The 27903-nt window shown below is 45.4% G+C and overlaps 1 protein-coding gene across 1 annotated transcript; it reads right to left on the reverse strand.

The window, feature by feature from the left end:
- Positions 1-27903, reverse strand: LOC136572455 (signal peptide, CUB and EGF-like domain-containing protein 2). Its single transcript, XM_066573029.1, has 9 exons — positions 27743-27903; positions 25698-25823; positions 10995-11130; positions 9373-9461; positions 6298-6361; positions 4876-4964; positions 2499-2611; positions 661-817; positions 1-432 (listed from the first exon to the last, which is right to left on the reverse strand). Exons 1-9 carry the CDS (start codon positions 27798-27800, stop codon positions 266-268), a joined length of 999 nt encoding a protein of 332 aa, XP_066429126.1. The 5' UTR covers positions 27801-27903; the 3' UTR covers positions 1-265.

Consider the following 27903-nt stretch of genomic DNA (forward strand, 5'->3'; position numbering starts at 1 on the left):
TAGAAACTAAGTAGAAATTTATTTTTCTTCACAAACAACTATAAATAGGACTAAACAGGCACATAAAGAACAAGAGGAAAAACCTTAAATAATGACTATTCACAGTCTGTACAAAATAAGTTGCTTAAGTGAATGTAAGAGAATAATTCAAGTCAGAACACCCACCATCACCATCCAGTGTACAGTGATATATACAGAAGCACAAGACCAATATGCATCCAACCAGTGACTGGAGGTTGTGTTAACAGAGTGGACATCCACAGGTTTACCATCCGGCGTACATGGGTTCTGTATCGTTAGTAATCCCATATGCAGAACTGGAAGATTTAATTGAATGTAAAAGTGGAGACTTGGGCGTGGAGCCTAGGACCCGTCTCATCTCAGACATCTGTTTCTGCCTTCGAACGATGTAGATCACAACGAGAAATATTACTGTAGAGAGAAACCCAAAATGATTAAAGGTTTTTTCTTTTGGATGTTCTCTGGCTACCACCATGTGCAATCCTATATATCTTAACGGCTACAAGTATGTGTATAAGTGCTACACTCGGGTCTAGTTGAGAAGAGCATGAAGTTGTCCAACTGCCTGGGATAGTTCTGAAAGAACACTGCATCCTCCATTGGAAATAGTTTTCCGGTGTTTATCTTTACTCAACTTACCAACTGCACAAACAACAATTATCAGGATCGAGAGAGGTGCCAGTCTACAGTTGTTGCCATATTTGCGCAAGAACGTCTCCATGCAATAACTCGGCTCCATGGTCCCAGCAGGACAAAATGCATCTTCAGGACAACGGATGGGACCAATGTCTGGACTCTGTCGGGGAGAAGATGCAAGTTAGATGTCTACATATATATGTGGCCACGGAGGCATGCAGGTCCCTTATCGTACCCTGTGGCATATTGGTCCGCATTTGCTGTAATTGAGCCTCTAGTTCATGCAAACTCATAGGCTGTCGAAATATGGGACCAACTGGTCATAGGTGACCAGGCAGGCCACAGCAGTGCGCCAATGTTGTGGAGGCATTCTTATGTCACCCTTGCTGTCTATGGCAGGGCATCATCCTGCTGGAAAATGCCTCTTGGAAGCCGCCTTGAGAGAAACGCATATAGCTGCAGGAGGTCCTAAACAGAGCGCTGAGCTGTCATTGTCAATCGTTCCGCTACTAGGGGTGACCGACTTGTATGCCCTCCCAGACCATCACACCAGCAGTGGGGGTAGTGTGGTGCTCCACAGCAAAGGCAGGATTGAGGCACTCACCCCTAGGTCTCCAGACACGAGCACGGCCGTCGTCAGTGCCCAAACTAAACCTGGATTTGTCGTTGAAGACAACCTGGTTCCACTCCATAGCATCCAGTTTTGTCATTCACACCACCACTGCAAATGGAGGCAACAGTGGCTGGGTGTCAAAAGGCAGTAGATGTACTGGGCACCACAAGACGAAATATCCTTCAGCCAAGCACCTGGAAATGGTTCAGACAGACACGGGCCTGTAGCGATGACACCACCTGTCCCTGGATGGCGGACAGCAAAACAATTGGAGCTGCTCGTGCTTGTCGGATGATCCTCTCCCCTGGTTGGTTGTCAAGGATGGCCTGAGCCCAGACACCTTGTGTGCATGCCATTACGCATGCATTAGTCCCAACATCTCTTAACAGTCTGGTCAGATCAGCCGAGGTGGCGGCCAATTGGTCAATACGACCATCCAGCTTCTCACATCCCAATAATGCCCCCACCCACCTCAGACTCATAACTGGGAGAAATCTTTGATTGCGTTGTATAGACGTCTAGAGGTCAACAAGCGGGAAGAAAAGGTCCACTACACATAAGTAGCCTCAGAGCCTTTTTATAAGCGAAGGGTAGCTAGACCGTTCATCTAATTTTTTGCATATCTACCTGAGATGTAACTTTTTTGCAACAAAACGACAATTTCTTCTATAGGCTTGGTTTGTTTTTACAAAGAATGTACTTGGAACAACATCATTCACATAGTCAATCTAGGGATACAGTAGAGGAAAGCCATGACATGTTAGCTACAATTATGGGACATGTTGAGTTAAAAATGGCACCTCATAAATTGTTCGCTTAGAAAATGCTTACAGCAGATTGCAGAATACCCTGGTTCTGTATTGCGAAGCTGTAGGTACTCCCTAGTATGACAAGCAATAGAATAATTCTATTTCACTTGGCATACATGAGGGGAAAAAAAGGAGGTATACAGAAAAGATTTCTATGTGGCCTATATTACAAATCCATAATACGACCATGTACCATTTTCTCCAGTGGAGCAATGTTCCTTACTAAACCACGTAGAGTTTATATAATGGACACAAGTGTGAATCTGCCGCTTCCCTTCACTAATGATATCAGGGAAGCAATGTGCCCCCTGAATGCTTTCATGGTGTAATGGCAGTCCAGCCTTTGGTCAACAGAAAATCAGTTCTGTTCCACGGTATAAGTCTATGGATGTAGATCATCATTGCTGCTAAATACTTACAGGACAGTAGTGATCTACAGGACACACATCACAGTGATCTCCTCCCCAGTTCACCTGGTATTCACCATCAAGGCAATCTTTGCACTGGCCATCACCATGTCCTTTATACATTCCTAAATAGAGGAGTAACAGATTTATGTTATGTATGAGACCAACACATCAGAATCCAGAGAGACATTGTATCAAGTTGATGTAACAAACTAGCCATTGGAAAGGTCCACACAATTATAACTCGCCAATTTCAGCAGAACAGCAATTAACAGTAATATACACTTTTTGGCCAAAAAAGAAAATCACGCCCTAGAAGGAGTTGTCATTTTGCTTCATCTTAAAAACACAGAATTCTGTTTGTTGAAAATACTCTGCCAAAAAAAGTAGTTGTCTTTTGGCTGCAAAACTCGTCCTGCAGTTCCATCTCAGGCAGATATACAAATGAGCTGAGTTGTGGTGATTGAATGCATGGTCTTGTCACCTGAGGCTCTAAAAGTGGTTCAAGCTTTGGGCTATAAAAGGCTCTCAGAGGCCACTTGTGTGTAGTGGAGCTCTTTTTCCACTTGTGCAGAGCTCTACGATGCTATTACACAGATTTCACCCAGTTAACAGAGTTTGGGAAGGAGCACATTATTGGAAAAATGGCAGGAATTCCAAGAGAATTTACACTATCTAGAGTCGCAGTTTCAGTAAATGTGGAGTGATATGGAATTAGTATGTTTCCATACCCACACATCGCATTTTGCATCCAAGCTAGAGGTGGTCCAACAGGGCACTAGAGCCTCCATGCCTGCTTGCATCCAAGCTAGAGGCGGTCCAACAGGGCACTAAAGCCTCCATGCCTGCTTGTATCCTAGCTAGAGGCGGGACAACAGGGCACTAGAGCCTCCATGCCTGCTTGTATCCTAGCTATAGGCGGGACAACAGGGCACTAGAGCCTCCATGCCTGCTTGCATCCAAGCTAGAGGCGGTCCAACAGGGCACTAGAGCCTCCAAGCCTGCTTGCATCCAAGCTAGAGGCAGTCCAACAGGGCACTTGAGCCTCTCTTCAAGTGTTCAGTTTGACCACACTAAATTCTCCTTTTGCTCTGATATTGTAATCACTTACTTATATCAACATTACAGTCACTCAAAAAAAGTTTAATTCCGTTCCGACAACTCCTTCAAGGGAAGAGACAATTTATTCTTTTTTTTTTTACAAAAATGTATAGTAGACTCCTGAGTCTCCATTAATTGCAGTTGTTGGTGGAAAGGAAGAATCAGGCATGTTGGAAAACCAGGAAATAGATTGAAAGGTGGTCCCTTAAACTATTTTTTTTAAGAAATCATGGGATGGGGCTGGATGTATGACAGGGCCTCTTGGTGCCTAAAATTACCCAAAGAAAGAAAAGGAATCCTATTACCCTCATAAGCAAATACAAGAATCCATTGTCATCTAGTGTTACCAAACGAGCCCTCTTTGGATTCACCCCTCATTGCCTATGACTTCAGGAGATTCTTTTGAGGGTGCAATTCCTCCCACTTGTCGGCACCCAACTGCAATGACCAGAACAGTGCTTACCTACCAGCAACTTCAACAGTACTTTCTGTACAAAGGGTTTTATTTATACACTGGGTCTTTTAGCTAAAGGTACTCTCTTTGCAGTCTAATATTCCTAGATTGAGACTTCCTATAATCTTCAAAACATATAGGGTATAGGGCAAGGGGTTGCCTGTCTTAGTGTACTTTTACACGGGCCTGGATATGACAGGTCAGTGAGAATCACTTTACGGAGTTGTTTGGTTTTCAGCCCACTTTAAAACCAAGCAACTGTCGGCCTGTGTAAACAGGCAGGCAATAATCTATGACCAACTGCTCGTTGACTCTGAATGGAGACAGGCGGGCTGAAAGCTCTCCATGGCGCTCCGCCTCCATTTAGCGAGCGATTGTTGCTCCTGTGTATAACAATAGAAGCGATAGTTGTTGGGACGGGGGTCAGGTGCTTAAGTGGCCAACAATCATTCTCCGATTCAGTACCCTTACTTACAGACTATAAAGCTGGCCATATACGTGCAGTAAGCTCTCGGCTAAAACACTTGGCCAGCTGGTTTTCCTGACTCCACCATAATAGGGGAATAAGCAGATTCTAGAGCCCTGTCAGAGCATTAGAACATAGGATAGGGCAGATTGAGCTACAACACACCCAGTCCCTCCTTCTGACCTGCCATCTGCTATTGAGAGAGGCCCATGAAAATAACACGGTCAACTGAACCCAATGAAATAAACAGGTTTGGCCAACTTTTAGCCAATGTCTATGGACATCTATAGAAAGCAATGCAAATCATAATCTGTAGTTATTGTAAACAGGTATTGATATATTACTATCAGCACAATTGTATATTTTACCAGGACTACATAAGGAGCACTGTACGGAGCCAACTTCCAGAGCTTCCTGTCCTTCAGGGCACGTTGTGCAGTGAGTACATAAACTTGTGCTGCAGAATTAAGACATGAATATATTGAAATACATTGTATAGTTGTAATGGAATACACAAATTATTATATGACCCAAGACTCAAAGGAGCCATTCCCCTCACTGTCGTCCACCGCAACACCCTTCAACGGAATGAGGTTAGGCTGCAGTTCCCTGCACAGCGGGTGGTCATCCATTAAGGAGCCACAGCAATTACTTTATGAGGCCCCCATGAATCAGAGAATGTGCATGTATTCTAGCAACATGGCATCACTTAGTGGGGGAAACCCTTTAAAATAAATTAACTACAACTTCAATAGGTCTTTTGTTTTCCAAGGTTATTCTAGCTTTACTGTACTTGGAATCAGTTCTCCATGTACTGGCTTTTTGGTGGACTAAACAAGTAAAGTTGCCGTATAAAGCATGGGGAGAGCAGAGCAGGATGTGTAGTTAAGCCTACTTTGGACTCCGCATATGGCTGGACTCTCACGAACATATGTGCCAGCATGCTGCATGCAAGTGCACAATGATATGCATGCTTGCTTGGTGCGGCCATTCTCCATACACTATCTTGGCATGTATTTGCCAGTAATATGCACCAGGATAGCGCACGTCTCAAGTAATACGTGGGCGAAAAAAAATCTGCAGGTGTGAGTTGCCTAATACAAATCAATGGGTATTGGTATCACATGTTTTTCACAGAAAAACTGCATGCACAACGCGCAATGACAATACACCCGTGCAAGGCCAGCCTATGGACTATTGTAAAGCTCATGTGTGCCGGGTTTATATTTAAAGGAGATGTCCCGAGGCAGCAAGTGGGTCTATACACTTCTGTATGGCCATAATAATGCACTTTGTAATATACATTGTGCATTAATTATGAGCCATACAGAAGTTATAAAAAGTTTTTTACTTACCTGCTCCGTTGCTAGCGTCCTCGTTCCCATGGAGCCGACTAATTTTTGGCCTCCGATGGCCAAATTAGCCGCGCTTGCGCAGTCCGGGTCTTCAGCAGTCTTCTATGGAGCCGCTCGTGCCAGAGAGCGGCTCCGTGTAGCTCCGCCCCGTCACGTGCCGATTCCAGCCAATCAGGAGGCTGGAATCGGCAGTGGACCGCACAGAAGAGCTGCGGTCCACGAAGACGGAGGATCCCGGCGGCCATCTTCAGCAGGTGAGTATGAAGACGCCGGACCGCCGGGATTCAGGTAAGCGCTGTGCGGGTGGTTTTTTTAACCCCTGCATCGGGGTTGTCTCGCGCCGAACGGGGGGGGGGGTTTAAAAAAAAAAAAAACCCGTTTCGGCGCGGGACATCTCCTTTAAGATAGTGACATACATTGACAAAAAAATATTACTTGCAAAACGTTCCTTTCGGACAAAGTTCACATCTCGATGCATTCTGTTCAGATGCAAAGTGACCTTACAAAAAAGGGAAAAAGACATAATGACAATCGCATAATTAAAAATCGCCAAAAACATTGATTTAATAATTGTATGCAACATCATAGCAGCGCCCAATGGCAGGAGCCGGCAGGCCGACAACCTGGATACTTATTGTGCTCATTTCTTGGTAAAATCAATACCGGTTCATATAAATCATTGTGCTTTTCCCTTCTGTCAAGAGGTTTCACTCCCTGTTGTACCATCCTATTTAGATCTGTTTTTTGGGAAGATGGGTGACACAACCAATATGCCATTGCAGTCCTTACAGCTTTGCCTAAAAACATGGATGGGCATCCTAAAGGAAATGTGTCATCAAATGACAACCTAATGTAGAAATTAAGTTTTTTCATTAATCAGGTTAAGAATTTTTGTTGATTTTTTTTTTTCCCCCTTTCAACTTCAAACTAGATTTTAAAAAAAACTAAAAACTTGAAATCCTGCGGTTTTTACACTGATCACCAAGAGCACTGGTACACAGGGACAAATGTTGGCACATGTAGTAATAATAATAATAATAATCTTTATTTGTATAGCGCCAACATATTCCGCAGCGCTTGTAAGTGTGGGACTCAAAAAGGGAATGAGCGACAAATGTCTAGTGAGCTCACAATTCAAGAATAGCGGGCTCAAGACCCACTTGGGTTAAACTTTAACCAGTATGATGCCATATGCCAGAGGCAATAAACCCTAAACCGTGGGACCTTAAAATATAAACTTTTATTACATACTATTAAAGAACACTATCTAAATTCTAATATTCCATATCAGCCACTGTTGACCGCATGGACGGGGCGCGACAAACATTTTCCTGTGTCTCCACAGATCAATAAGGACGAGTATAAGGAGCCAAAACTGCCTTCCCTAGAAGATACAAGACTGCATATAATTAGTCAGGCCCAATGATGAGAGCTCTACGGACCAAGCCGGATACCAGCAACCCCTACTTAGGTCTCATGTCCACTCGGAAATTCGGGCCCGCGCAGATTCTTCATGCAGAATCCCGCAGCGGGTCCCTCCTTTCCTGTGGACACGAGGCCTGAAAAATGATTTAACTCACCTGTCCGGACGCTGCGGGTTCCCGGCCGTCGTGGCCAGATCTTCTTTCCCTCTGCCCGGTGGATGTACTCGGCATGCCGGCAGCATGCACTCTTAATTCCTGCTCTGCCGTGCTGAAGAGCAGAAATTCAGCTACGGGTGTGCTGCGGATCCGGATGGCTTCCATAGGCTTCTATGGAAGTCTGCAGGAGACCCGCAGAAAATGGAGCATGCTGCGGGTGTTTTCCCGCACGTGCGATCCACGCGGCAGGGAAAGTTGACATCTGCAGGTATTTACTTACCTGCGGGTGTCCAATGCATCCCTATGTCTGCGGAAACCGCTTGCAGGACACCCGCACGGATTTCCTAAATCTATTTGTCCAGTGGACATGAGGCCTTAGTCAGCTTATACTAACCTAGGTTACCAATGCATCTTTATGGTTTATTGCCTTTGGCATATGGCATCATACTGGTTAAATGTCTAGTGAGTGACTTCTCACAAGTAGAAAGTTGTTCATCTTTGAGAAACTTACTGTTGGCCACTGGTGAAGCTCCAGGGGATGTGGTTGCACCCGGGCCCAAGAGCCTTAGGGGCCCATAAGGTTTCTCTTCTCCATATAAGAAGCCCAGTACTATGAATAAAGCATTATAGTTGGGGGCCACTTTACAGGTTTTGCATTGGGGCCCAGGAGCTTCAAGTTATGACTCTGCTGTTGGCAATGAATAGAGGTGGGTGTCTGGAAGAGTTCTCCGGCATGCACCGCCTCCATTCTCTGAAAGGCTATTACGCCTGTGAGAGCACAGGACTGACAGTCGTTGGGACAGCGGCCAGCACCTGACAATCCCTCCAAAAGTACCCAAAGCCTAATACTAGTCTGTCACTTCCTGATCTGTAGAGGAAGCTTTGCAGCCATCATCTAGCGATAGAGATAACTCTCATATATTACATTAGTGAAATGCCGGCTGCAAAGCTTCCTCTGTCACACCTACAAGTCTAGCCACAGACATGTAAAGCCCCATCTCCAGCAGTTTACAAGCCCAGGTATATCGCCTGTTTGAGCTGCAGGGAATATCCTTAATTCAAAGATCCCCTTTCAGAGATGCAGATCAGACAGACAACTGTACAGTCACGCCTTCCGAGGAACATCACATGATTTTTCTTGAAATTCTACTTTTTAACCAGTATTCACACATTGTTGTCTTGGCACCATAATTGTCCCCAGGCCATACGGCTGAAAACAACCAAGACATCTGACTTGTAGACAAAACATGAAAAACAGAAAAGGGCATTGAATCTTTGCACGCCTCGCTTTCTTGTGCCATATTAAGATGAACACTTAAGAAACAGGCGGGATTCTTGGATTGTCCTTTGGGCTTGCTGTATGGCTGACTGGCATTGAGCTGTATCCATTTAAAAAGATGCATCTGAATAAACCTTATCGGGTGTGTAGAATATATTATATTAATAATTTTCATTCTTTCTGCTGGCCCGCCTTCCATCAAGAACCAATACAAGTCAGTGTAATTATCATAATCCTTACCATTATTGTACACACATGAGATCATCAAGATCTAATAGGTTGTTTGTGAATTGACGTGTAACAAATAAACCCTAGTGGCAAGTGATTGACTCCAAAGTCACATCCAGATGGGGTTGCCTTTTGCTATAGGGCTCATTATAGTTACAGAGCCGAGTTATAGCCTGTATTATGCTCCAGAGCTGCATTCACAATTCTGCTGGTTGTTATTGGAAATAGTCAACACCCCTAACAGTTGAGTTCCTGTAATGCAGGGGAAGAGGGGTAGACTACAAGTCACAATAGCGAGCTCTGTGCGGATACGTAGCTTGCAATGAATGCTGGGAGGGTTTAGCTGTTTATGTAGATTATAGGTGATTATAGACTTTGCACATGGTTATTGGGCATCACTGTAGTAAACATGTATGATGTTACCTTTTTCACATGGCGTACAAGACACAGAAGCGGTGTCATTAGTAAAGTACCCCGGCTGGCATGGCTGGCATATTACACTTCCTGTTGTGCTGAATGATGAAAAACAGAAATGATAACTGCAACGCTCAGTACATCCACATATAGATAAGAGACACCAAGAAGCTGAGCCTCTATGACAGTATGGAGATCGGCATACTGCACCGTATATACGGCCTGGTATTTAGGGGTTCTCCAACTGAAAGTTTCCTCAATAGCTACAACTTCCCCTGGACTTCACAGCTGAGCGATGGGGGGTTTCACAAGTCAGAAACTGAGGCCGAGCAGCTGATAACTGGGCCAACTTCATCCATGGCAAGCCAGAGCATTTAAAGTGGCCTCATCAGCTCTCCTGGCATAGCCTTTTTAGTAAAGATTTGCATTCACCATGAAAAAAAACAAATCTGTAGCATCTCTTCCCCCCCCCCCCCCCCCCCCCCCAAAAAAAAACAAAAAAAAAAAAACACACATCTACATTCCTCTGTTATACCACCTGGGAATCTATGAATAAATTGACAACTGGATGTCATTGTTCCTCTTGGTCCCTACGGTGTCTGACACTATGCAATCAGAGCTGACCGTGTGAGAATGTAAGGATACACCCCATTTACAACACTGAATGATAACACCCAGTTGTCAATTTATCAATATACCCGTATTTCCATTAAAATCGCAGAGGAGAGAAAAAAAAATTGAGTTATGCATTTCCAATAGGTGTAACATTGGAAAGTTGCAATGCTCAAACAAGAGATGCTCCAGAAATGTTGTTTCTTAGTAGATACAAGTATTTACTTAAACAGATGACAGGAGAAATTAAAGATCCTCTTTAAATTAGATGCTACAGTATAAGAAACTTTCGAAAAGAACAAAGGGTTTGAGGGTCACGTTTCTCCTTGTGGAGAACACCATGCAGGTCTAAGGATTCTTATGGACCAAGCAATGCTCTCTGGGAAAAACTTATGCAAATGGATAGAATAATTCCTCCATTGTGCCACCTATTGGAAAGTACAGCTGTCTGTACATGGATAGGGATTTGGCTTACGTCCATGGTCATGTTGCTAGGCCTACTAAAAGGTGAGATATTGACTCAAAGGGTAGATACCTTCCAATAGGTGGCGCTGTGGAGGAATTTTTCCATCAGTGATTTGCATAGCTTTTTCCCAGGGTGCACTGCATGGCCTATATAAGACTCCCCTACATCTCATGGTTCTCTTCACAAGGATAAATATTATACCCACAACTCACATTGATGGTTTCTCAGGCAGCCAAGCAGAACTCTACTGTACACTGATGAGGGGCAATAACCCAGAAACAGCTGTCTGTGTATGGGTACTCTAGTCTGACTTACATTCCTAGACATGTTGCAAGGCCTTTTAAAAAGTTGACTCATACAGTAGCCATCTTCCAATAGGTGGTGCTGTGGACAATTATACAATCACCGATTTGCAACAAGAACATATAAAATAATACGTCAGTGTAAATTAGCAGTTCAGAAATATTTCCTGGTTTTTCTGATATGGCAGCTTCAGCCCATTTTGCTATATACCAACTCCTGCTGCACTATAGCAGTATAAAAAGTTCCTTACTTGGTATAAAGTCCATGAGGACATGGCAGACAAGCGAGCTGACCGCCCTGCGGCTGGTAGAAACCAGAGGCACACAGAATGCAGTCTGACGCATTTACACAGAAGCCACTGGGACAGCAGAAACACGACTCCGTATCTAGAAAAGAAGGGTACATGTCATATTAGTATACCCAACAGGGCGATCTATTGAACTAGGGAAGGTGGTTCAAGAAACCCTCCAGAAACCAGGCTGGCCGAACCGCTTCTCTGACCACCTAAAGTACGTTGTGCATTAGGAGAAGACATTCCACGCTGCTTTGATTGGCCAGCGCTGCCCATGTGAGCCACACTGACCAGTCAGATCAGCGTGCAGTGTCTTAGACTACCAATGGATACTAATACACAGTGTGCATCAGATAAGAGTAGCCGTTCGGTCATTTTCCTTTTCTCTGGGCCTACAGGGTCACTTTCACCTCAAAGACTCTGGAGATCTTCGTATTGAATTTTGTATATTTGCATCCTCACACAAAATTAAGACATTTCCAAAAAAAATTGTCTTCGTTAAAAAGTTCCTACCATTTTGTAGAGTCCTTGTAAGGGTGGATTCGCACGCTAATCTCAGTTTTTTGAGCCAAGAGATGGCATTAAGACAGAATTAGGCTGGACTCACGTGCAGAATTGTATTACAGACTCCGCAGACGATCCGCGGTAAAACGCAGTCATTGAAAAGCATGCATTTTGAGCAGAAGAAAAAAAATTTTTATTTTTTTTTTTAAATCCCAGCATGCTCTTTTTTGCCAGCAATCACACAGCCCATAAACATTTAACATTGCATACAGGTGCAGGTATCTGCGTCATCACTAAGCAACAGCATGGGAAATATAAACAAAGAAAAAAAACAAAAAAAAAACTGTACTGAGCAGGACCCTATGCGGTCATCCGCACTATAGTTCAGGAAGGTATGCATGGCCACCAGCCAGGCTCAGACGGAATCCATTGTGGATCTCCCACATGCAGAATCCGACTGGCTCATGCGAGCGAGGCCTTAAACGGGTCTGTTTTTGCCACCATTAATGGTGTTTTTAACCTCTCAAGAATAGAGGTTTTTTTTTTCTAATTTCTGGTTTCTCCACCCAACTTTCTAAAAGTTGTAACTTATTTTTCTGGCAACATATTGGTCTGAGGGCCTGTTTTTTTTTTGTTTTTTTTTTGCAAGACAGGTTGTATTTTTGATTAGAACTATTTAATGCACTATAATAGTACCAAACAACTTTAACACCTTAATAACCGTGCACACCTGCCGCCCATTTACCTCCTGTTCCTCCTATTGGAACATCTATATGGTATCCTACCCTCCCCGGTTTTATTTGTAGGCTTAGTCCCAAGAGAGGAGCATTTTGAGAGGTAGGAACTCAGCTTTCCCAGATTAAGATATCCACCTGGTACTAATGTTAGGACCCATCTGAGAGCTTGGTCACCTGGACGTTGGTAGATGGGCCAATGTAATTTGATCAAATTATATACTAAGAACCTTGCATTATTTAATGGGGCTAGATTATAGGTATGTATACCTCTGATAGTAAATTTATTTTGCGTGCTGTTGCCAATTTTGGTTTCTGCTTCTACCGTATACTGTATACCATGGTATTGCCTAATACTGTATTATGACAGACATTCAGTCATGGCAGCCCTGGGGTCCTTCAGAAGTCCCTGGGCTGCCATGACAGCCAAACAACACCTTGCGGTCACTTTGTGAAGGTGCCGTTTGGGACCCCCAAACACTGATCTGGGCAATTAAATGCCCGTGTCAGAATTGACCGCTACATTTAAAGGGTTAACAGCTACCATCAGCGTGAGATCTGATCACAACTGTTGCAGGTGGGTGTCAGCTGCCAAAGATAACCGACACCCACCGTGTAGGCAGTGGAATGAGCTTCTGATCACATCCCACGCTTGGAGTAATATGTACATCCTTTTGGGGTTTAGGGAGGAGTGGTGGTTATATAGGAGGATTACTCACTTTTGTTCTTGAGCCCCATTTACTTTTTAGTTAATGAAATATTAAAAGTTACGTTTTATGAATCTACTCAGTGAAGGATCCTTTAGGGTTTATGGGTTAAAAACAGGAATTTGAAACCTGAGGAAATGAAAGTAAATGGAAAGCTTTCCGATTTTCAAGAACCCTATTAAAATCAAAGGCGGTAAAAATGGATCAGTTTAATTCCATCTCTTGGGTCCAAAAACGAAACAGTGAGACAGAAAGCCAAAAATAGAAATTAAACGCTTGTATGAATTCACTCCTTCACATAGCTGGCTGCTCAGAGAGCGCTGAGGGAGAAAAACGCCCAAGTCTTCAGGGAGGGCAGATCATACAGGCTGTACTGTACAGAAGAATGGAGGTGGGGAATCAGACAGGCTGTGTCTAGGCATATAGAGAAAGAAGAGTGCAAAATAACACTCTGCAGGATGATGGAAGGGAGGAACACCTCACACACTCAGCATCAGTGCCAGTCCGCACCCCGTAGAGGAGCTCTCATGGGATGTAGGAGAAGAGTCCAGTAGTGAAGCTGGTGAAGACAGCAACATCCTGGACTCATAGAAAGCACGCATTATTGGGGCACCTCCAAATAAAACGTCTGAAACTAGGAAAGGGTAGTTATCCGCATAGAAGGGGGTCTGAAAGTGAAAAAAATAAAATAAAGATGTTGCAGTGAGTGTCAGGCTGCAACCTCCATTACTTCAAAGTCAAGGCAACCGCTAACTTGTAAAAATAATTTTTTCCATGTCAAGAGTGTCCATGGTTGCATGGGCCCCTGGTTGAAAGGGTCATAGCAGGCCCCCTTAGTAATGTATAGGTCCCGTAGTGCCCCTCATAAATCTGTAGGTCCAGTTCTGTCCCTTCATAATTTATAAGCCCTGCTGTGCCTCCTTAGTGATTTACAGGTCGCACTGTGCGCCAAGTGATTAATCGGCTCCACTGTGCCCCCTGAGCAATACGTCAGGCCCCATTGTGCCCCAGCAATAATATAAACTAAACTCATTCACTTCCATCACCCTCCCATTGTGTCCTCCACCCTCTCGCTGGCCACTTCTGGCCAGAATCATGCGGAAAGACTGGCATCTTGCACTACCTGTGTGGTACAGAAGGCCCTGGCAGCAGAGCAAACAGCGCTTGACTTCCTGCAACTATCAGCGATTTGTAAGACAATTTCAAAAAATGAAGAATAGCTCAACCTCCCTCCACGAGTACCTCAGGCTCAGTGGGCCCCGGCACGTGCCCAGGTTTGCCAGGTGCTGACAGTGGCCCAGTCCACAGCCTTTAAAGAATAGCCTCAGAGGGTTGTACACCATAAAACAATTGGATAACAGGATACAGTAAACTGGTGGAAGCTCACAAAATGGAAAAAAACAACAACAAAAAAAAAAACACAAACAAAACAATGGTGTACAATATTTACCATAATTTATTGGTTGCTGGTGGCCCCGCCCTATAGAAAAATTCAACTTCACTTTTCATCACAAAAGTGGACATATGCATGAACTCTGAGACTGTGTATAAGCTGCAGTATGGCCAGCGGTAGGTTTGCACACCCCAGACTCCTGCTGCACTCCTCCAGCACATAACCTGTTTGTCTTTGTCTCCTGTCCCTGTTGAGAGGGGTATATGGTGCAGTGTGTTATCTGTATTAACAGTAAACAGGGCATGAACGAGTTAATGTCTGGTGTCTGGAAATTGTATTATGTAGATTGTCTGTCCTAGCTTCTGTAGTGCCTAGTATTAGGTCAGGGGAGAAAGAGATAATGTGTAATAGAGTTTGCCTCAAGAGAAGCGTCCATCAGATAACAAACTGAGGATGTGCCTGCCTTGGGAGACGAACTGTACTTTAATTCGAATGAGTCAAGAAATGTAAGCTCAAGTGAACTGTTTGTAATTGCAAATAACCAAGTTAACCGTGAGTCAAAGGAAACAGTGTGCCCCTGGGTTTTGAAAGCATTTTGTTGTGGACTGATCTTTACTCGTGTGGGCGATTTGTCACTAATCCAGCGGCACTGGCGTCACGATGACAAATAAGGACACTGTTTGGATAATTAAGTTAAATCCCCCTAGTCTGCCCCCACGTGTGGCTGGGATAGGCTATCCTTTGGCCATCTTGGAAAGAGCCACCATGAACTGTCTGCCAAAATATACCCCGCCGTCCCCTTGGCTGAAGGCCTATTTCCTGGGCGCTGCATTATCAATACAGAGTACTTGACCCACAACTGAAACACTTTTAGACAATGTAATTTCTTTCAACTACTTTCCTAAGAGCTTGTGAGAGCAGACTGATGTGAAAGATACGGATTACTTACCGCTAGTCCCTTTTCCAGGAGTCATCACGACGGCCCCATTTACATATGGAGGTTGCCCTCTGACCCAGGTAGGGACAGGAAGAGAGTTTAAAAGCACCTCCCCTTCCACCATGCTTCAGTGACTTACAAATTATTATGTTGGACAATGTTTACTAAACCAAATTTTTACCTTTACTCGGTCATATTTACATTGAAAGAACATAAGTTCTTCTACGAGGGAGGGAACTATGGGCCGTCGTGATGACTCCTGGAAAAGGGACTACCGGTAAGTAATCCATATCTTTCCAGAGCGTCATCCCGACGGCCCCACTTACATATGGAGTATACCAAATTACGCGTGGCTTTAGGGCGGGACTACTGCCTGAAGGACCTTTCGTCCATAGCCCAGGTCTTTGTCCGACTGGACGTTAACCCTATAATGTCTGATAAACGTATGTATGCTAGACCAGGTGGCTGCTTTGCAAATTTGCTCGGCAGACGCCTGGCCTTTTCCTGCCCAAGAGGAGGAGAGAGCGCGTGTGGAGTGGGCTCTAATTTTTTCCCGGGGGAATCGAGGCCCCTGGCTTTATATGCCTCTTGGATGGCAGTCTTGATCCACCTCGCAATGGTGCCCTTAGATGCCGTCTTTCCTTTTGCCGGCCCCTGAAATTGGATAAAGAGGTTATTTTTCTGGAAAGAGCAGGTGGCCTCTAGGTACGCTAGAACAGCTCTCCTAACATCTAGGCTATGAAATTCTCATTCTTTTTCATTGCGGGGATTTTGACAGAAGGAGGGCAGAGTGATTGTCTGCTCCCTATGAAAATTTGACACTACCTTCTGTAGGAAGGCTGGGTCCAGTTTAAAAGGTAATTCTGTCATCTTGTATTACCATGTACGGTTCAATACAGTATAAGGCTTGTAATTCCCCTATTCTCCGAACTGAAGTTACAGCGACTAAAAGGGTAACTTTTAGCGTGAGTAATCTCAGGGAGAGTTGGGAGAGGGGTTGGCAACTATTTAGGACTAAGTTTAGGTCCCAGGTAGGGAAGGTTTCTCTAATAAAGGGTCGAAGTCTTTCTGCTCCTTTAAGAAACCTACGCACCGCGCAGTGTTCTGCTAAGGGGAAGTCTGGGTAGGATCCTAGTGCTGCTGTATGAACCTTAAGGGTTCTTGGGCTAAGGCCTTTCTCTAGGCCTGCCTGTAAAAATTCCAGGATTGCAGGTATGTCAATCCCTGGGATTTCCCCTGGATCTATTTTGCAGAAGTCTGTGAACTTCCTCCGTATCCTATCATGGATGGCTGTCGTGATAGGTTTATGGCTCTTTGTCAGGGTAGTAATTACTTTATGGTAGAGTCCCTTTCCACGCAGTATCATGCTTTTAGCATCCATGCTGCTAGATTCAATTTTTCGACCCCCGGGTATGTTAGCGGGCCCTGGAGCAGGAGATCTTCCACGACTGGTAGTGGGAGTGGACCCCGAATAGTCAAGGCTTTTAGTAGGAGATACCAGGGCCTTTTGTCCCACGTGGGAGCAATTAGGGTGACTGACACCCTGCTGGTCTGACTTTTCCTGAGGGTGTGGGGGGGGGGGGGGGGGGGGGAATCAGTGGGAAAAAAGAAAAAAGGGGAAAGGCGTATGCTAGGTCCATGTCCCAGCTTTAGGACAGGGCATCTACCCCGCACGGGTTGTCTCTTGGATTCAGCGAGTAAAAGTCCCGGCATTTTGAATTTTCCCTCGTGGCGAACAGGTCTATCTGCGGTTCTCCCCACCGGCAGCTTAGTTGGTCGAAGACTCACTGGTTCAGCCCCCATTCTCCTGGAAGGATGCTCTGTCTGCTCAGGAAGTTGGCAACAACGTTTGTGGACCCTTTTAGATGGATCGCTGAGAGAGACAGCACGTTGGATTCCGCCTAGCGGAGTATTTTTATCGCCAGTTGTTGCAGGTGTCGCGTTCCCCCTGGGTGACGAACAAACGACAGAGCTGTCATATTATCAGTCAGAATTTTAATATGCCTTCCTCTTAAATGGGGTTCTGCTGCCTGAAGGGCCTCCCAGATTGCCCTTAATTCTCTGAAATTGGATGAGCGCTTAGCTACTTGGGAGTCCTAGATTCCCTGTAGATTTAGGTCGGCTACTTGCGCTCCCCATCCTATTTTACTGGCATCTGTTGTGATGGGTACAGTAGGTTCTTGCGACCAGGAGGTACCTTTGCCTAGGTTCCTCTGTGAGGTCCACCAGCGTAGGGACTCTGACTCGGACGGACAGGCTCACCTTCTTATCCAGGGAGGTCTGCCGTCTGTCCCACCTGGCAAGAATGAACCCTTGTAGTTGTCGAGTATGGGCTTGTGTCCATGGTACTATCTGTATGCAGGCTGTTAGGATGCCGAACACCTTCATTGTTTCTCTGATAGATACCGTCGTAGCCTGACAGAGGGAGGTTACTCTTTGGATGAGGTCTTCCTTCCTAGATGATGGAAGCCGAGATTCCTGGATGTAGGAGTCTAGTAATACACCCAGGTATACCTTCTGTGTACCAGGGTTCTGTTCGTTGACTATCCACCCTAAGCTGTTTAGGGTGGACAAGACCATAGATAGGTCTATACGTATAGTCTTTTCTGTCCTCGACACTAACAAGAAGTCATCCAGATATGGGAATATACGGATTTGGTTCCGTCTGAAATAGGCTACCATCTCTATTATTATCTCTGTGAACACCCGAGGAGCAGTGGAGATTCCGAATGGAAGGGCCGTAAACTGATAATGTTGGATCTTGTCACCCTCCCGCCGAGCGAATCTCAAGTACTTGTGATGGACTGCAGCTATTGGGACGTGACAGTATGCATCTTTGAGATCTATAGTGCACATTACACTATCCCGGTCTATTAGTGAGACGATAGACCTCACTGTTTCCATCTTAAAATTTTTTTTTTTTTTATATGAAATAAATTTATTTAGGGCCTTAAGGTTAAGGATAGTCCTACTGGAACCATTTGTTTTTTTTGATTAGAAATAGGGGGGAATAGAATCCCTCACCCCTTTCATAATCAGGGACTTGTGCAATGACCCCTAAGTCCTTGAGTTCCTGTACACCTTTTATGACGTTCCCTTGTAGGGACCCAGGGGAGGTTATGAGGAATCTCCTAGGGGGTAGAGTGTAGAACTCAATTCGGTACCCTGCTTCAATTACTTGGAGTACCCCGGGGTTAGATGTTATCCCCTGCCGCTGACTTAGATAGCCTGCTAATCTACCCCGTTTGTTCAGGAGTGGGTTAAGCTTCCTTACCCCGACCTCCCTTGGGGTACGACCATCTTCCAGTCTTCCCTTTAACTTCGGGAGGTGGCTGGCGCCTCGGAAAGGATGGTTTCCTGTAAGGTTGTCTGTCGGGAAGGGTCTTGCTCTTGTCGCCGACTTTCTCCAGGATATTGTCCAGGACGGGCCCAAACATGTATTCCCCTTAGAAGGGGATGGCGCAGAGCTTGTTTTTTGATGTCACATCTGCGGCCCATGTCTTCAGCCATAATGCCCTTCTTGCCGAATTGCTACTGTCTCCGCTGATGCATCGGCCAGAAAATCGGTAGCCATTTTTAGGAGGGGAAGATAACCGGCTAACTCCTCTCTAGGGGCCCAATCTATGATGCTTCCAGCCTGTTTATCCATAGGACCATCGATCTGGCCACAGAAGTCGAGGCTATGTTGGTCCCGATGGTAAAGGATGTTGCCTCCCAGGCCTCATTAACCCGTCAATTTTCTTATCCATCGGATGAGGTATCTTCAAAGGGCCAGAGGGTCTAGTTGACCGGGAACATGGTCTTTCTCCTTGACCGGAGGCCGCTGAACATTTCATTTTATCTAGCAGTGGGATTTGAGCCCACGCCTCCAATGAGACTGGAGCCTAAATCCAGCGCCTTAGACCGCTCGGCCATTTTGACAGAAGGAGGGCCCATCCTAGGTGGGTGATCCTCTTTTATCTGCATTGTCTCCCTCACCGCCTTGATGAGGTGCGCAATGTCCTTTGAGGAGAGAATACTTTTCCTCATCCTCTAAAAGTACTGGCGGGTCCTCTAGCTCTCCTTCAGACAGGAGCTCCAGGGATTCACCGGAAATTGGGCTCGCCGATTCGGTTTGTCTTGGCCTTTTAGGGACCCGTGACGGACCTGGCTGAGCCTGGGGAAGGGATGCCATAGAGGCCTGCCCTGATCATACAGCGGATGTCAGATTTAAACGCCGTTTTTTCCTCTGCTAGTATTTTTCCTGTGCACTCCTTGCATAGGGGTTTTTTACTCAAGCTTTTTGATGCAGAGGACACATTTTAGATTTTTCTGGGGTCCGCCTTACTCTTTGGACTCTAACCCATACAACAATGGGGGAGAGAGGAGAGAAAAAGGGGAACATACATGCATCCAATCCAGTACAAGCGGTAATTTGCATTCCATTTTTTGGCATATAGCCTACTCACGGCTTGTAGGGTATCTGTTTCTCCCTCTTGTGCTGAGCTGTCGCGGGTAGACATGCTGTTTGGCACTTCTAATCAGTCAGCAGGATATCTCCATGGAGTAGAGCCTGCTTTACATGGGAGAAACTTTGAATTTGGGGCCATTTCCGGGTTCTCGCCGGTAGCCACGCCCCCTACGTTGAGCGCGTGACGTCACCACCGGATGATGTCACCGCTATGCGCACCGAGGATCCAGGAGCTCCGGGAGGCCGCCGCTGCTGTTCCTCTGCCAGGAGGAACTATCTGATCGCGGCAGCAGCGGCCAGAACATGCGGACCGCACGAGGGAGACCTGTGCTGCTGAGGCGACTTACGGCTCCGTCGGCGGTGCAGGTCGGGGATGCAGGGACTCGGGAGTATGCGGCCCCAACCTCTACCCCTCCAGGGGGATCGCACAGCGTGCGGTGAGTTTTCTCTTTTCCTCCATAGCTTGCTTGGAGTTCTCTGCTCATCTGTCCCACCGTAGGGACAGGAAGACACTGAAGCATGGGTGGAAGGGGAGGTGCTTTTAAACTCTCTTCCTGTCCCTACCTGGGTCAGAGGGCAACCTCCATATGCAAATGGGGCCATTGGGATGACACTCTGGAAATATTCATTTATGACTCATAGTAAAGCTCCCTTTGCTGTAGTAGAAATGATTAGTGTAAAATGTCTATTGATTTGTATAAACTAGATGTATTGCACAGCTGTAGTGATTTGACTCTGTAGAGGCTGATAGCGGTATCATTCGCTGTGGCAATTGCTGGACAATGGCATGATGAAAGGAGAAATATATATTATATATTTTAGCCCAATATAAGTCTAAGTTCCAATGCAGCCTCTCTAGGGTTAAATTACATAGGTATGCAGTGAAACTGAAATTATATCTTGGGTTTCTCTCCAGCCCTCCTAAACTTCTGAGACAAAGGAACTGGTCTTTGCCTGACCACATGTTGGGGGGACAAAGGCTAGTTTGTATACGGGGCCTGAGGACAGTGGGGGGAGGGAGGAGATTCTATATAGCTTAACCAATAAAAATATACATTACGTAGTGCTGAAGCCTGTTTGCACCTGAGGCCACTCACACATGCGCTTTTTCCTGCTGAGTTTTGAAAGCCACGGTAATCAAAGTATTATGCTCCCATTGATTTCAATGGGGCCTCACAGACATGCGCTCGAACTGTCTGCTCTATTTTGCCACGATTAACACACCTAATCAAAATGATGGCGTGTGTTAAAACATGCTGTCGGAGGCGGAAACCGGCGTCTGAAAATGGGGGTTTAGAAAAAAATAAAAATATTTAAAAATCGCAGCAAAACACCATGATTAAAATTGAGGTGTTTTGCCAACAGCATGTGCGAGAGTGGTGGTGATGACCAACCAATTTTTCCATTGACAGAGTTTTGCAGCATAAACTCTAAGCTTCATTTATCCCATTTTTGGGAACATAACATTTCGATTAACAATTTTTTTTCTAGAGGCAAATCTGGCATGTTTTGTTTTTAAATTTTCAACATTGTTCGCTGTGCAGTATAAATCTGTTAAATTAATTCTGCAGGCCAGTACGATTATGCCAATACTAAATTTATATATTTTTTTCCTTTTGCAACTTTTTCACACTTAGGGCTTATTCCGACAAGGGTATATCGGCCGGCGTTTTCACGCCTGGCCGATATATGCTTCCATCTAAGCAGTTTCCCTCTTCCCTCCCACCGGCTCTCTGCCTCTCTTCTCCACTTCGGCGTTTGCAATGGGAGGGGGGCGGAGCTAAGTTCCGCTCTATCCCGATCACTCTTATTGCTGGCTATGGATAAGGGGCGTGACAGCTTAGCTCCACCCCTGTCATGCCCCCTCCCATTGCAAACTGCTCAGAGTGGAGGAGAGAGGCAGAGAACTGGTGAGGGGTGCTCAGATAGAAGCGTATATCAGCCGACCGTGAAAACGTCGGCTGATATAACCTTGTGTAAATTAGCCCTTAAAAAGATAAGCATTCTTTTCTATCGCCGCATTCAGAGGCCCCTCCCAACATTTTTTGTAAACACCACTGTGAAAGAATAAGATTTTTTTGTTTCAAGTTGTACTTTTTATGGTACAGTTTGTTCATCCATACAATTTTTTGATCACTTTGTATTCTATTTTTTGTAAGGCAAGATAGACAAAGTTAGCCATTTTCACCTTTTGGGGGGTTTTTTGCGCTGGTACGGGTTAAATAACATTTTTACTTCGGTCATTACAAACATGGTGACACTAATGTGGGTTTTTTTTTGCATAGATTTTAATTTTACAAACTAAAATGGGGAAGTGTGAGTATTGACCTACGTAAAACGTGAAGAAAAGATAATGCAATTTTTTTCCACTTATTACTTTTGTCCCACTAGAAAAACTTGCATTATCACCACTTTGGATCATATATCTAATACACTGCTATACTGCAGTATAGCAGTGTATTATAAAGCCTATGAAGCTCAGCCACCATAGCTGGCAGACTCGGAGTCCATCTTCAAGCCTCTAGGTGGCAAAGCAACCCATAAGCACCCCACGGGTGCAGCGCTGGATCCTAGTGGTGGAGGGGCAAGTTCTGATTAGTTTGTCATTTTATTACAGTGAGCACCATTGAAGGACATTGTCCAGTAACCAGGCCACCCCTACAGGGACCTTTCACAGACATTTCTGCGTCACAGTGTAATCCCTATTGGGCTTGAATTTTGCAGCTGTAAAGTCACGTAGATTTTAACTTCAAAAAAGGCAAAATTACATTCCGCAACGGAAATCTTTTTTGCTGTGGACTTAGGGACATCTTGTGGAATCGTTGTTGTGGATAACTACCATACAGGAGATGTAATCAAAGTGCTAACGACCACTTGTCCGTCAGTCTGTGTGTGCTGTCTGAGTTAAGGCCCATTTAAACAATGATTATCGCTTTAAAAAAAAAAAAAAAAAACGCTCAAAGCCATCTTTTTAACAATCGTTGTGTCTAACTGCATTGATATCGTGCAGTTTTTGTTAAGCCGTCACTCATCATTGTCTTTCAACGTGCTAAAAGACAACGATGAGCCTTATCAGGAATTCACAGCGGGATACAGCTGATACTATCCTGCTGTCCAGTTGCGTTCTCTATACCCTGTATAACAGCCAGGCGCTCCGTGCAGAAAACAGCTGGATGCAGAAGACAAGCGGGGCCACCCCGCTTGTCTTCTGCATCCTCCGCTCAGAGCGCTCGGCTGTACAACAGCTGAGCGGTCCGAGCAGGAAACAGCTGAATGCAGAGGACAAGCAAAGACACTCGCTTGTCTTATACAGCCGAGCACTCTGAGTGGAGGATGCAGAACAGCTGAGCGGTCCGAGCAAGAAACAGCTGAATGCAGAGGACAAGCGAGACACACGCTTGTCTTCTGCATCCTCCACTCAGAGCGCTCAGCTGTATAACAGCTGGGCGCTCCAAGCAGGGGGGGGGGCAGCTGAATGCAGAGGACGAGCAGGGACGCCCGTTTGTCTTCTGCATCATCCTCTCAAAGTGCTCCACTGTATAACAGCTGGGCGCTGCGAGCGGGGGAACAGCTGGATGCAGAAGACGAGTTGGGTGTCCCCAGCGGAGGATGCAGAGGACAAGTGGGGGGGGGGGGGGCTTGTCTTCTGCATCCTCTGCTGGGAGCTCTCGGCTGTATGACATCCGGGCGCTCCCAGCAATGAATAGCTGGATGCAGAGAACAAGTAGCCTCCCACTTGTTCTCCGCTTCCTCAGGAGCGCAAGGTGATGGCTCAACGTTTGAGCGATTATCTTGTGATGTAAATGACAACGATTATCGCTCAAAGGTCCCTTAAAAGACATTTTTTGAGCGATAATCGTGTCTAAAGGGGCCTCTACATGCAAAGCCTGACAGTAACTGTGATGAGAAGTACAGAAAATAGTTGGGTCAGCAGCACATCCAATACACCATGTACCGGGAAGCGCTCAAATCAAGGATGTGACTCCACAATCCCAAGGCACTTGATAAAAAGAGGAGTCATGAGCAGCATATACTATGCTGCTCATGGCTCCTCTTTTTGTCAAGCACCTGTGATGATGTCACCATCATGTAATCAGTTACCGGTTCTTAGCTCCGCCCCCTGATCACATGACGGTGATGTAATCACAGGTCTTTTATCCTCCTTGCGCACTAAATGAGGGATTATATGTGGACTACATCCCTCATGAACCCCTGCGGCCTCAGTTGCTATGGATACAGTAGTACTCACTTTGCAGTTTGTAGCTGGTTGTGAGACAGCTGCACACCTGTGTGGAGACTCCAATAAATGACACCACAAATGTCCACATACATAGCTGGCAGTGCATAGTGACCAACAACATTGAAGCATAGTCCATCACCACCATCTTCACATCTCCTGAACGTGATATCATGTCATCTCAAGTGCTAATGCCGCCAACACCAATCCAGCCTTCATCTAATCGTCAACCGTTGTCCAGTGTTGGAACAAACTGTTGCGCAAACATGTCACCACAGCCGGTTAAACGCTGCCGTGACGCTAATGCAGCTTACATGACACAGCAACAAGCCGCAATGTCACCTCAGCCACCAGCTGAAGTTTGTACATCTCGCACAGCAGATATGCTACAGCTACGAGCCAACATGTCTGAAGTTCATAAATCACATGCAGTTTATATGCGATAGCAATGTAGCGGAGCTGTGTGGCTCATTGCACCACCAGAAACACCGATATTATAATTTCCTAATAATTACTAGTTCCACAGTTAGAGTCTATTAAAAAAAAAAAAAAAAAAAAAAGAAATTCCATAGTTAAAAACAGAACATAATCCACATCTGCACTGCGTCCTGCGGACAATTCCGTCCCGTGTGAAAGGTCCCTTAAGGGGCAAAGAGAGATAGAAGTGTAGTGGCCCAGTAGAGCGGGGCCCCTCCTAAATAGTGTGTATGCTCACTATTGTGTTGTCAGTGTCTTTCATGTTGCAGCCCTGAGAGACTTAAGTGTCTGGTATGTGGATGACTGTCTGGTTTTGTATCTTTGTCACATATAGGAGTTCTGAGTCTGCGCAGGAGAGGGAGTTGTGTTCTGGTTTTGTCCGAGAGAGGAGTGCAAGGCAGCTGTCTGTGGGTACCTTCAACCCATAGACGCAGAATGGAGGAGGCCGAAAGGAAGGCCTAGTGAATGTGTGTGCCCTGTCACATCACTCATGAAGAGCTGCTTAAATGGTTTCTGGTCATGAAGTTAAGTAAAACGACCAGTTGCCCGTCCATTTCTAAAGGCTGTGTCTTAAACAGTGCCCGTGTGTGTGTGGATTTACTCTGTCACCCAGGAATCCCCCCACAGAAGCTACACAGGAGAGGATTTACTCCATCATCCAGGAATCCCCCGCTGTGGAAGGAACGGTGGCGTCACGAGACAAAACAGGACTCAAGGTAATCCATTATTTGGGTTCCCCTTGCCCTGGAATGTGTCACCGGTTACCCTCCAGGTGGGAGATAGTAGAGCCACTACAAGGCCCAAACTCTACCCCGCTGACTCCTAGGCCGTGGGAAGCTCCTCGGTCACTGCAGAAGAACTTGGCTTAAAAAGGGACTGTCCCTCCATTATTGGGTTACGCACTGCCATCATAGCGCCGTCACCTCATATACTATTTCCCTGTGTCAGTAACACTCAGTGACATTATCTTGCTGTGCGGGTCATTTGCAGTCATCACACATATATCATATTCATACAAACTATCCTTGAAAACTGCAGGCTTCTAAGGAACTGGGCTATATGTGAAAGTGAAACCCATAGCAGCCAATCACAGCGCAGCTTTCCAAGATGACAAAACGCCGGTGTTCACTTTGTACTGCGGTAATGTGGAAACATGTCAATTAGTCTTGTGATCAGACTCCATCAACCCGCAGTCCGAACGTCACCCCACTCTTGTACTCACCATTGTTGGAGTGTGTACCGGGGGAGCAGGCGCCGCAGTCACTGCTGTTCACTGAAGTGCAGTTGGCATCAGGCGTGGACGGCGAGGGAGCGATGGTGGTGGCGAGCTGACATATAACCGCATACGCTGTGGAAGAGTACCAGGACAAGGGAATTATAGCAGGAAGAAGAAGATGTCCTCCGTTTTGACCCCCTTAGTGACACGGCCTATTTTGGCCCCAACGATTTTTTGAGGGATCTTCGTCTACACCTTTCAAAAGACATAACTGTTATTTTTATGTTGACCCGGCCGTATGAGGGCTTGTTTTTTTTTTTTAAATAGGGCACTTTAGTTTTTATGTATACCATTTTTTGGGTACCTACAATGAATTGCAAAAAACTTTTATTAGTTTTTTTTTTTTCTCCTTTCAGCATTAAACATGCAACATAAATCACGATACATTTTTTTCTGTGCATTTTATGTTTTTTTTTTGTTTACTTTCCACAATGACCCCCCCCCGCCCCCCTTTTTTTTTTTTGGCATCGCTGCATTCAAAGTTCCATAACTTTATTATTTTACCATGGACGAAGCTCCGTGAGGGCTTGCTTTTGTGTGATGAACTGTAGTTTTTTATTGGTACCATACTGGGGTACATACGGCTTTTTTGTTTAAAAAAGGGAGGGTCACGTGGTCACTTGTCACGGTGGCACCTACCAGAAGAACACATGGCCTCGGCCAGAGCAAACATACCAGAAGTGCAATAAGTACGTACATACATATGCAGTGAGAAATGGTGCGATTTTTCATGCGCTCAAACTACATACACTCACATGAATGAGCCCTCGGGCCGCTTTCACACGGCTGAGAGATTTGTGCAAGATTTACGCGTTGTGAGACGCACGAATATAAACCCTGATCTTTACAATAGGGCCACACACAAATGCCTCACCTATTGTTAGCAATGGGGCCACCAAAGCATGGCACCGCATGTGAGGCGAATGGAAGTGCAATGTGAGGTTTCCCATTGAGAACACTTCGCGATCCTCTACTGTGAATTTTAGCTGCGGTGGCGGATCGCTACTTCCCTGAAGTGATGCAATGGGGTTTTAAAGCACAAAAACGCCTCACATCCACAGGGACATCGCACGTTGGCGAGCACAATATTGGCCCATGGTTCATGGCCCCATTACACAGTCGCCAGTGTGAAATTAGCCTCAGGGTATGGTCACACATGGCAGGAGATTAGTACAAAAAAAATAAATAAATAAATAAATCGCATCAAAATCTACAGCAGTAATGCAGATTTTCACACTTTCTACTGCGGTAAAAAAAAATCTGTACCAATTCCATTACGTGTGACTAAACCCTTAAAGGGGTATTCTGGGCATTTACTATTAACGACCGGTCATCAGGATACGCCATCAATAGTTGATTGGCAGGGGTCTTCGCTGACCCTCTGGCCCGCTGTCAGTGCAGACGAGCCAGACATCTGCATCGGTGGTCAGGGCCTGAAGGGTGATAGAAAGGCTTTACTCCCATTGAAATAAATGGAAGCAATGCCTTCTATTACACTTCCAGCCCTGACCACTAATGCAGATGTCTGACACAGCCACACTGACAGCGGGCCAGAGGATCAGCTGAGCGGCAGGGATCCCAAGTGACCTACCAACTATTGATGACACATCCTAATAGTAAATGCCCAGGATATGCCCTTAAAAAAAAAAATTTCCATTGACCACTAAGGTATAAAAATATACCATGCAGTATACTTTTTTGTGGCAGCCCATTGTACAGGAAAGCACAAACAGCTATGTAGCAGAGCCGAGTGTTATTTGCTATGATGATATCACAAGGTGCAGCATTTTTACATAGGACTGCAAGCAAAACCTACCAATAAAAGAACTCTCACAATGCACAAATAATACAAACAATTCATATGACAAACTCAGCTCCACTACATCTATAAGTCAATATGTTTGCAAACAAAAAAAAAAATGCTGTCCTGATATTTTTTTTAAGCAAAACCATGGGATGAGTAAGATGGATTTTGGGGGACCAGCACTCACCCAGCAGGAGGCAAAGAGCAGAGACCCTCCAGCAGAGTCCTAGTAGCATAATCTTCATGTCTATAGGAACATGTCCTCAGCCTTCATGTATCACCAAGCCTTTACCACTGGCTAGAAACCCTGCAAACTTCCTCCTAGTCTGTCCTGCTCTGGCTGTGAGT

Source organism: Eleutherodactylus coqui, chromosome 7 (genome assembly GCF_035609145.1).
Source record: "Eleutherodactylus coqui strain aEleCoq1 chromosome 7, aEleCoq1.hap1, whole genome shotgun sequence".
NCBI classification, from domain to species: domain Eukaryota; kingdom Metazoa; phylum Chordata; class Amphibia; order Anura; family Eleutherodactylidae; genus Eleutherodactylus; species Eleutherodactylus coqui.

Bases quoted from the DNA above. Each gene is read 5' to 3' on its own strand.
- LOC136572455 (XM_066573029.1), bottom strand. From the start codon at position 27,800: ATGAAGATTATGCTACTAGGACTCTGCTGGAGGGTCTCTGCTCTTTGC. The intron at 6,362-9,372 runs GTAACATCATAC...CTTTTTTGTAAG, and splicing joins TTGTACGCCATGTGAAAAAG to GTCACTTTGCATCTGAACAG. The intron at 818-2,498 runs GTAAGTATTTAG...TCTCCCCGACAG, and splicing joins CTGTAGATCACTACTGTCCT to AGTCCAGACATTGGTCCCAT.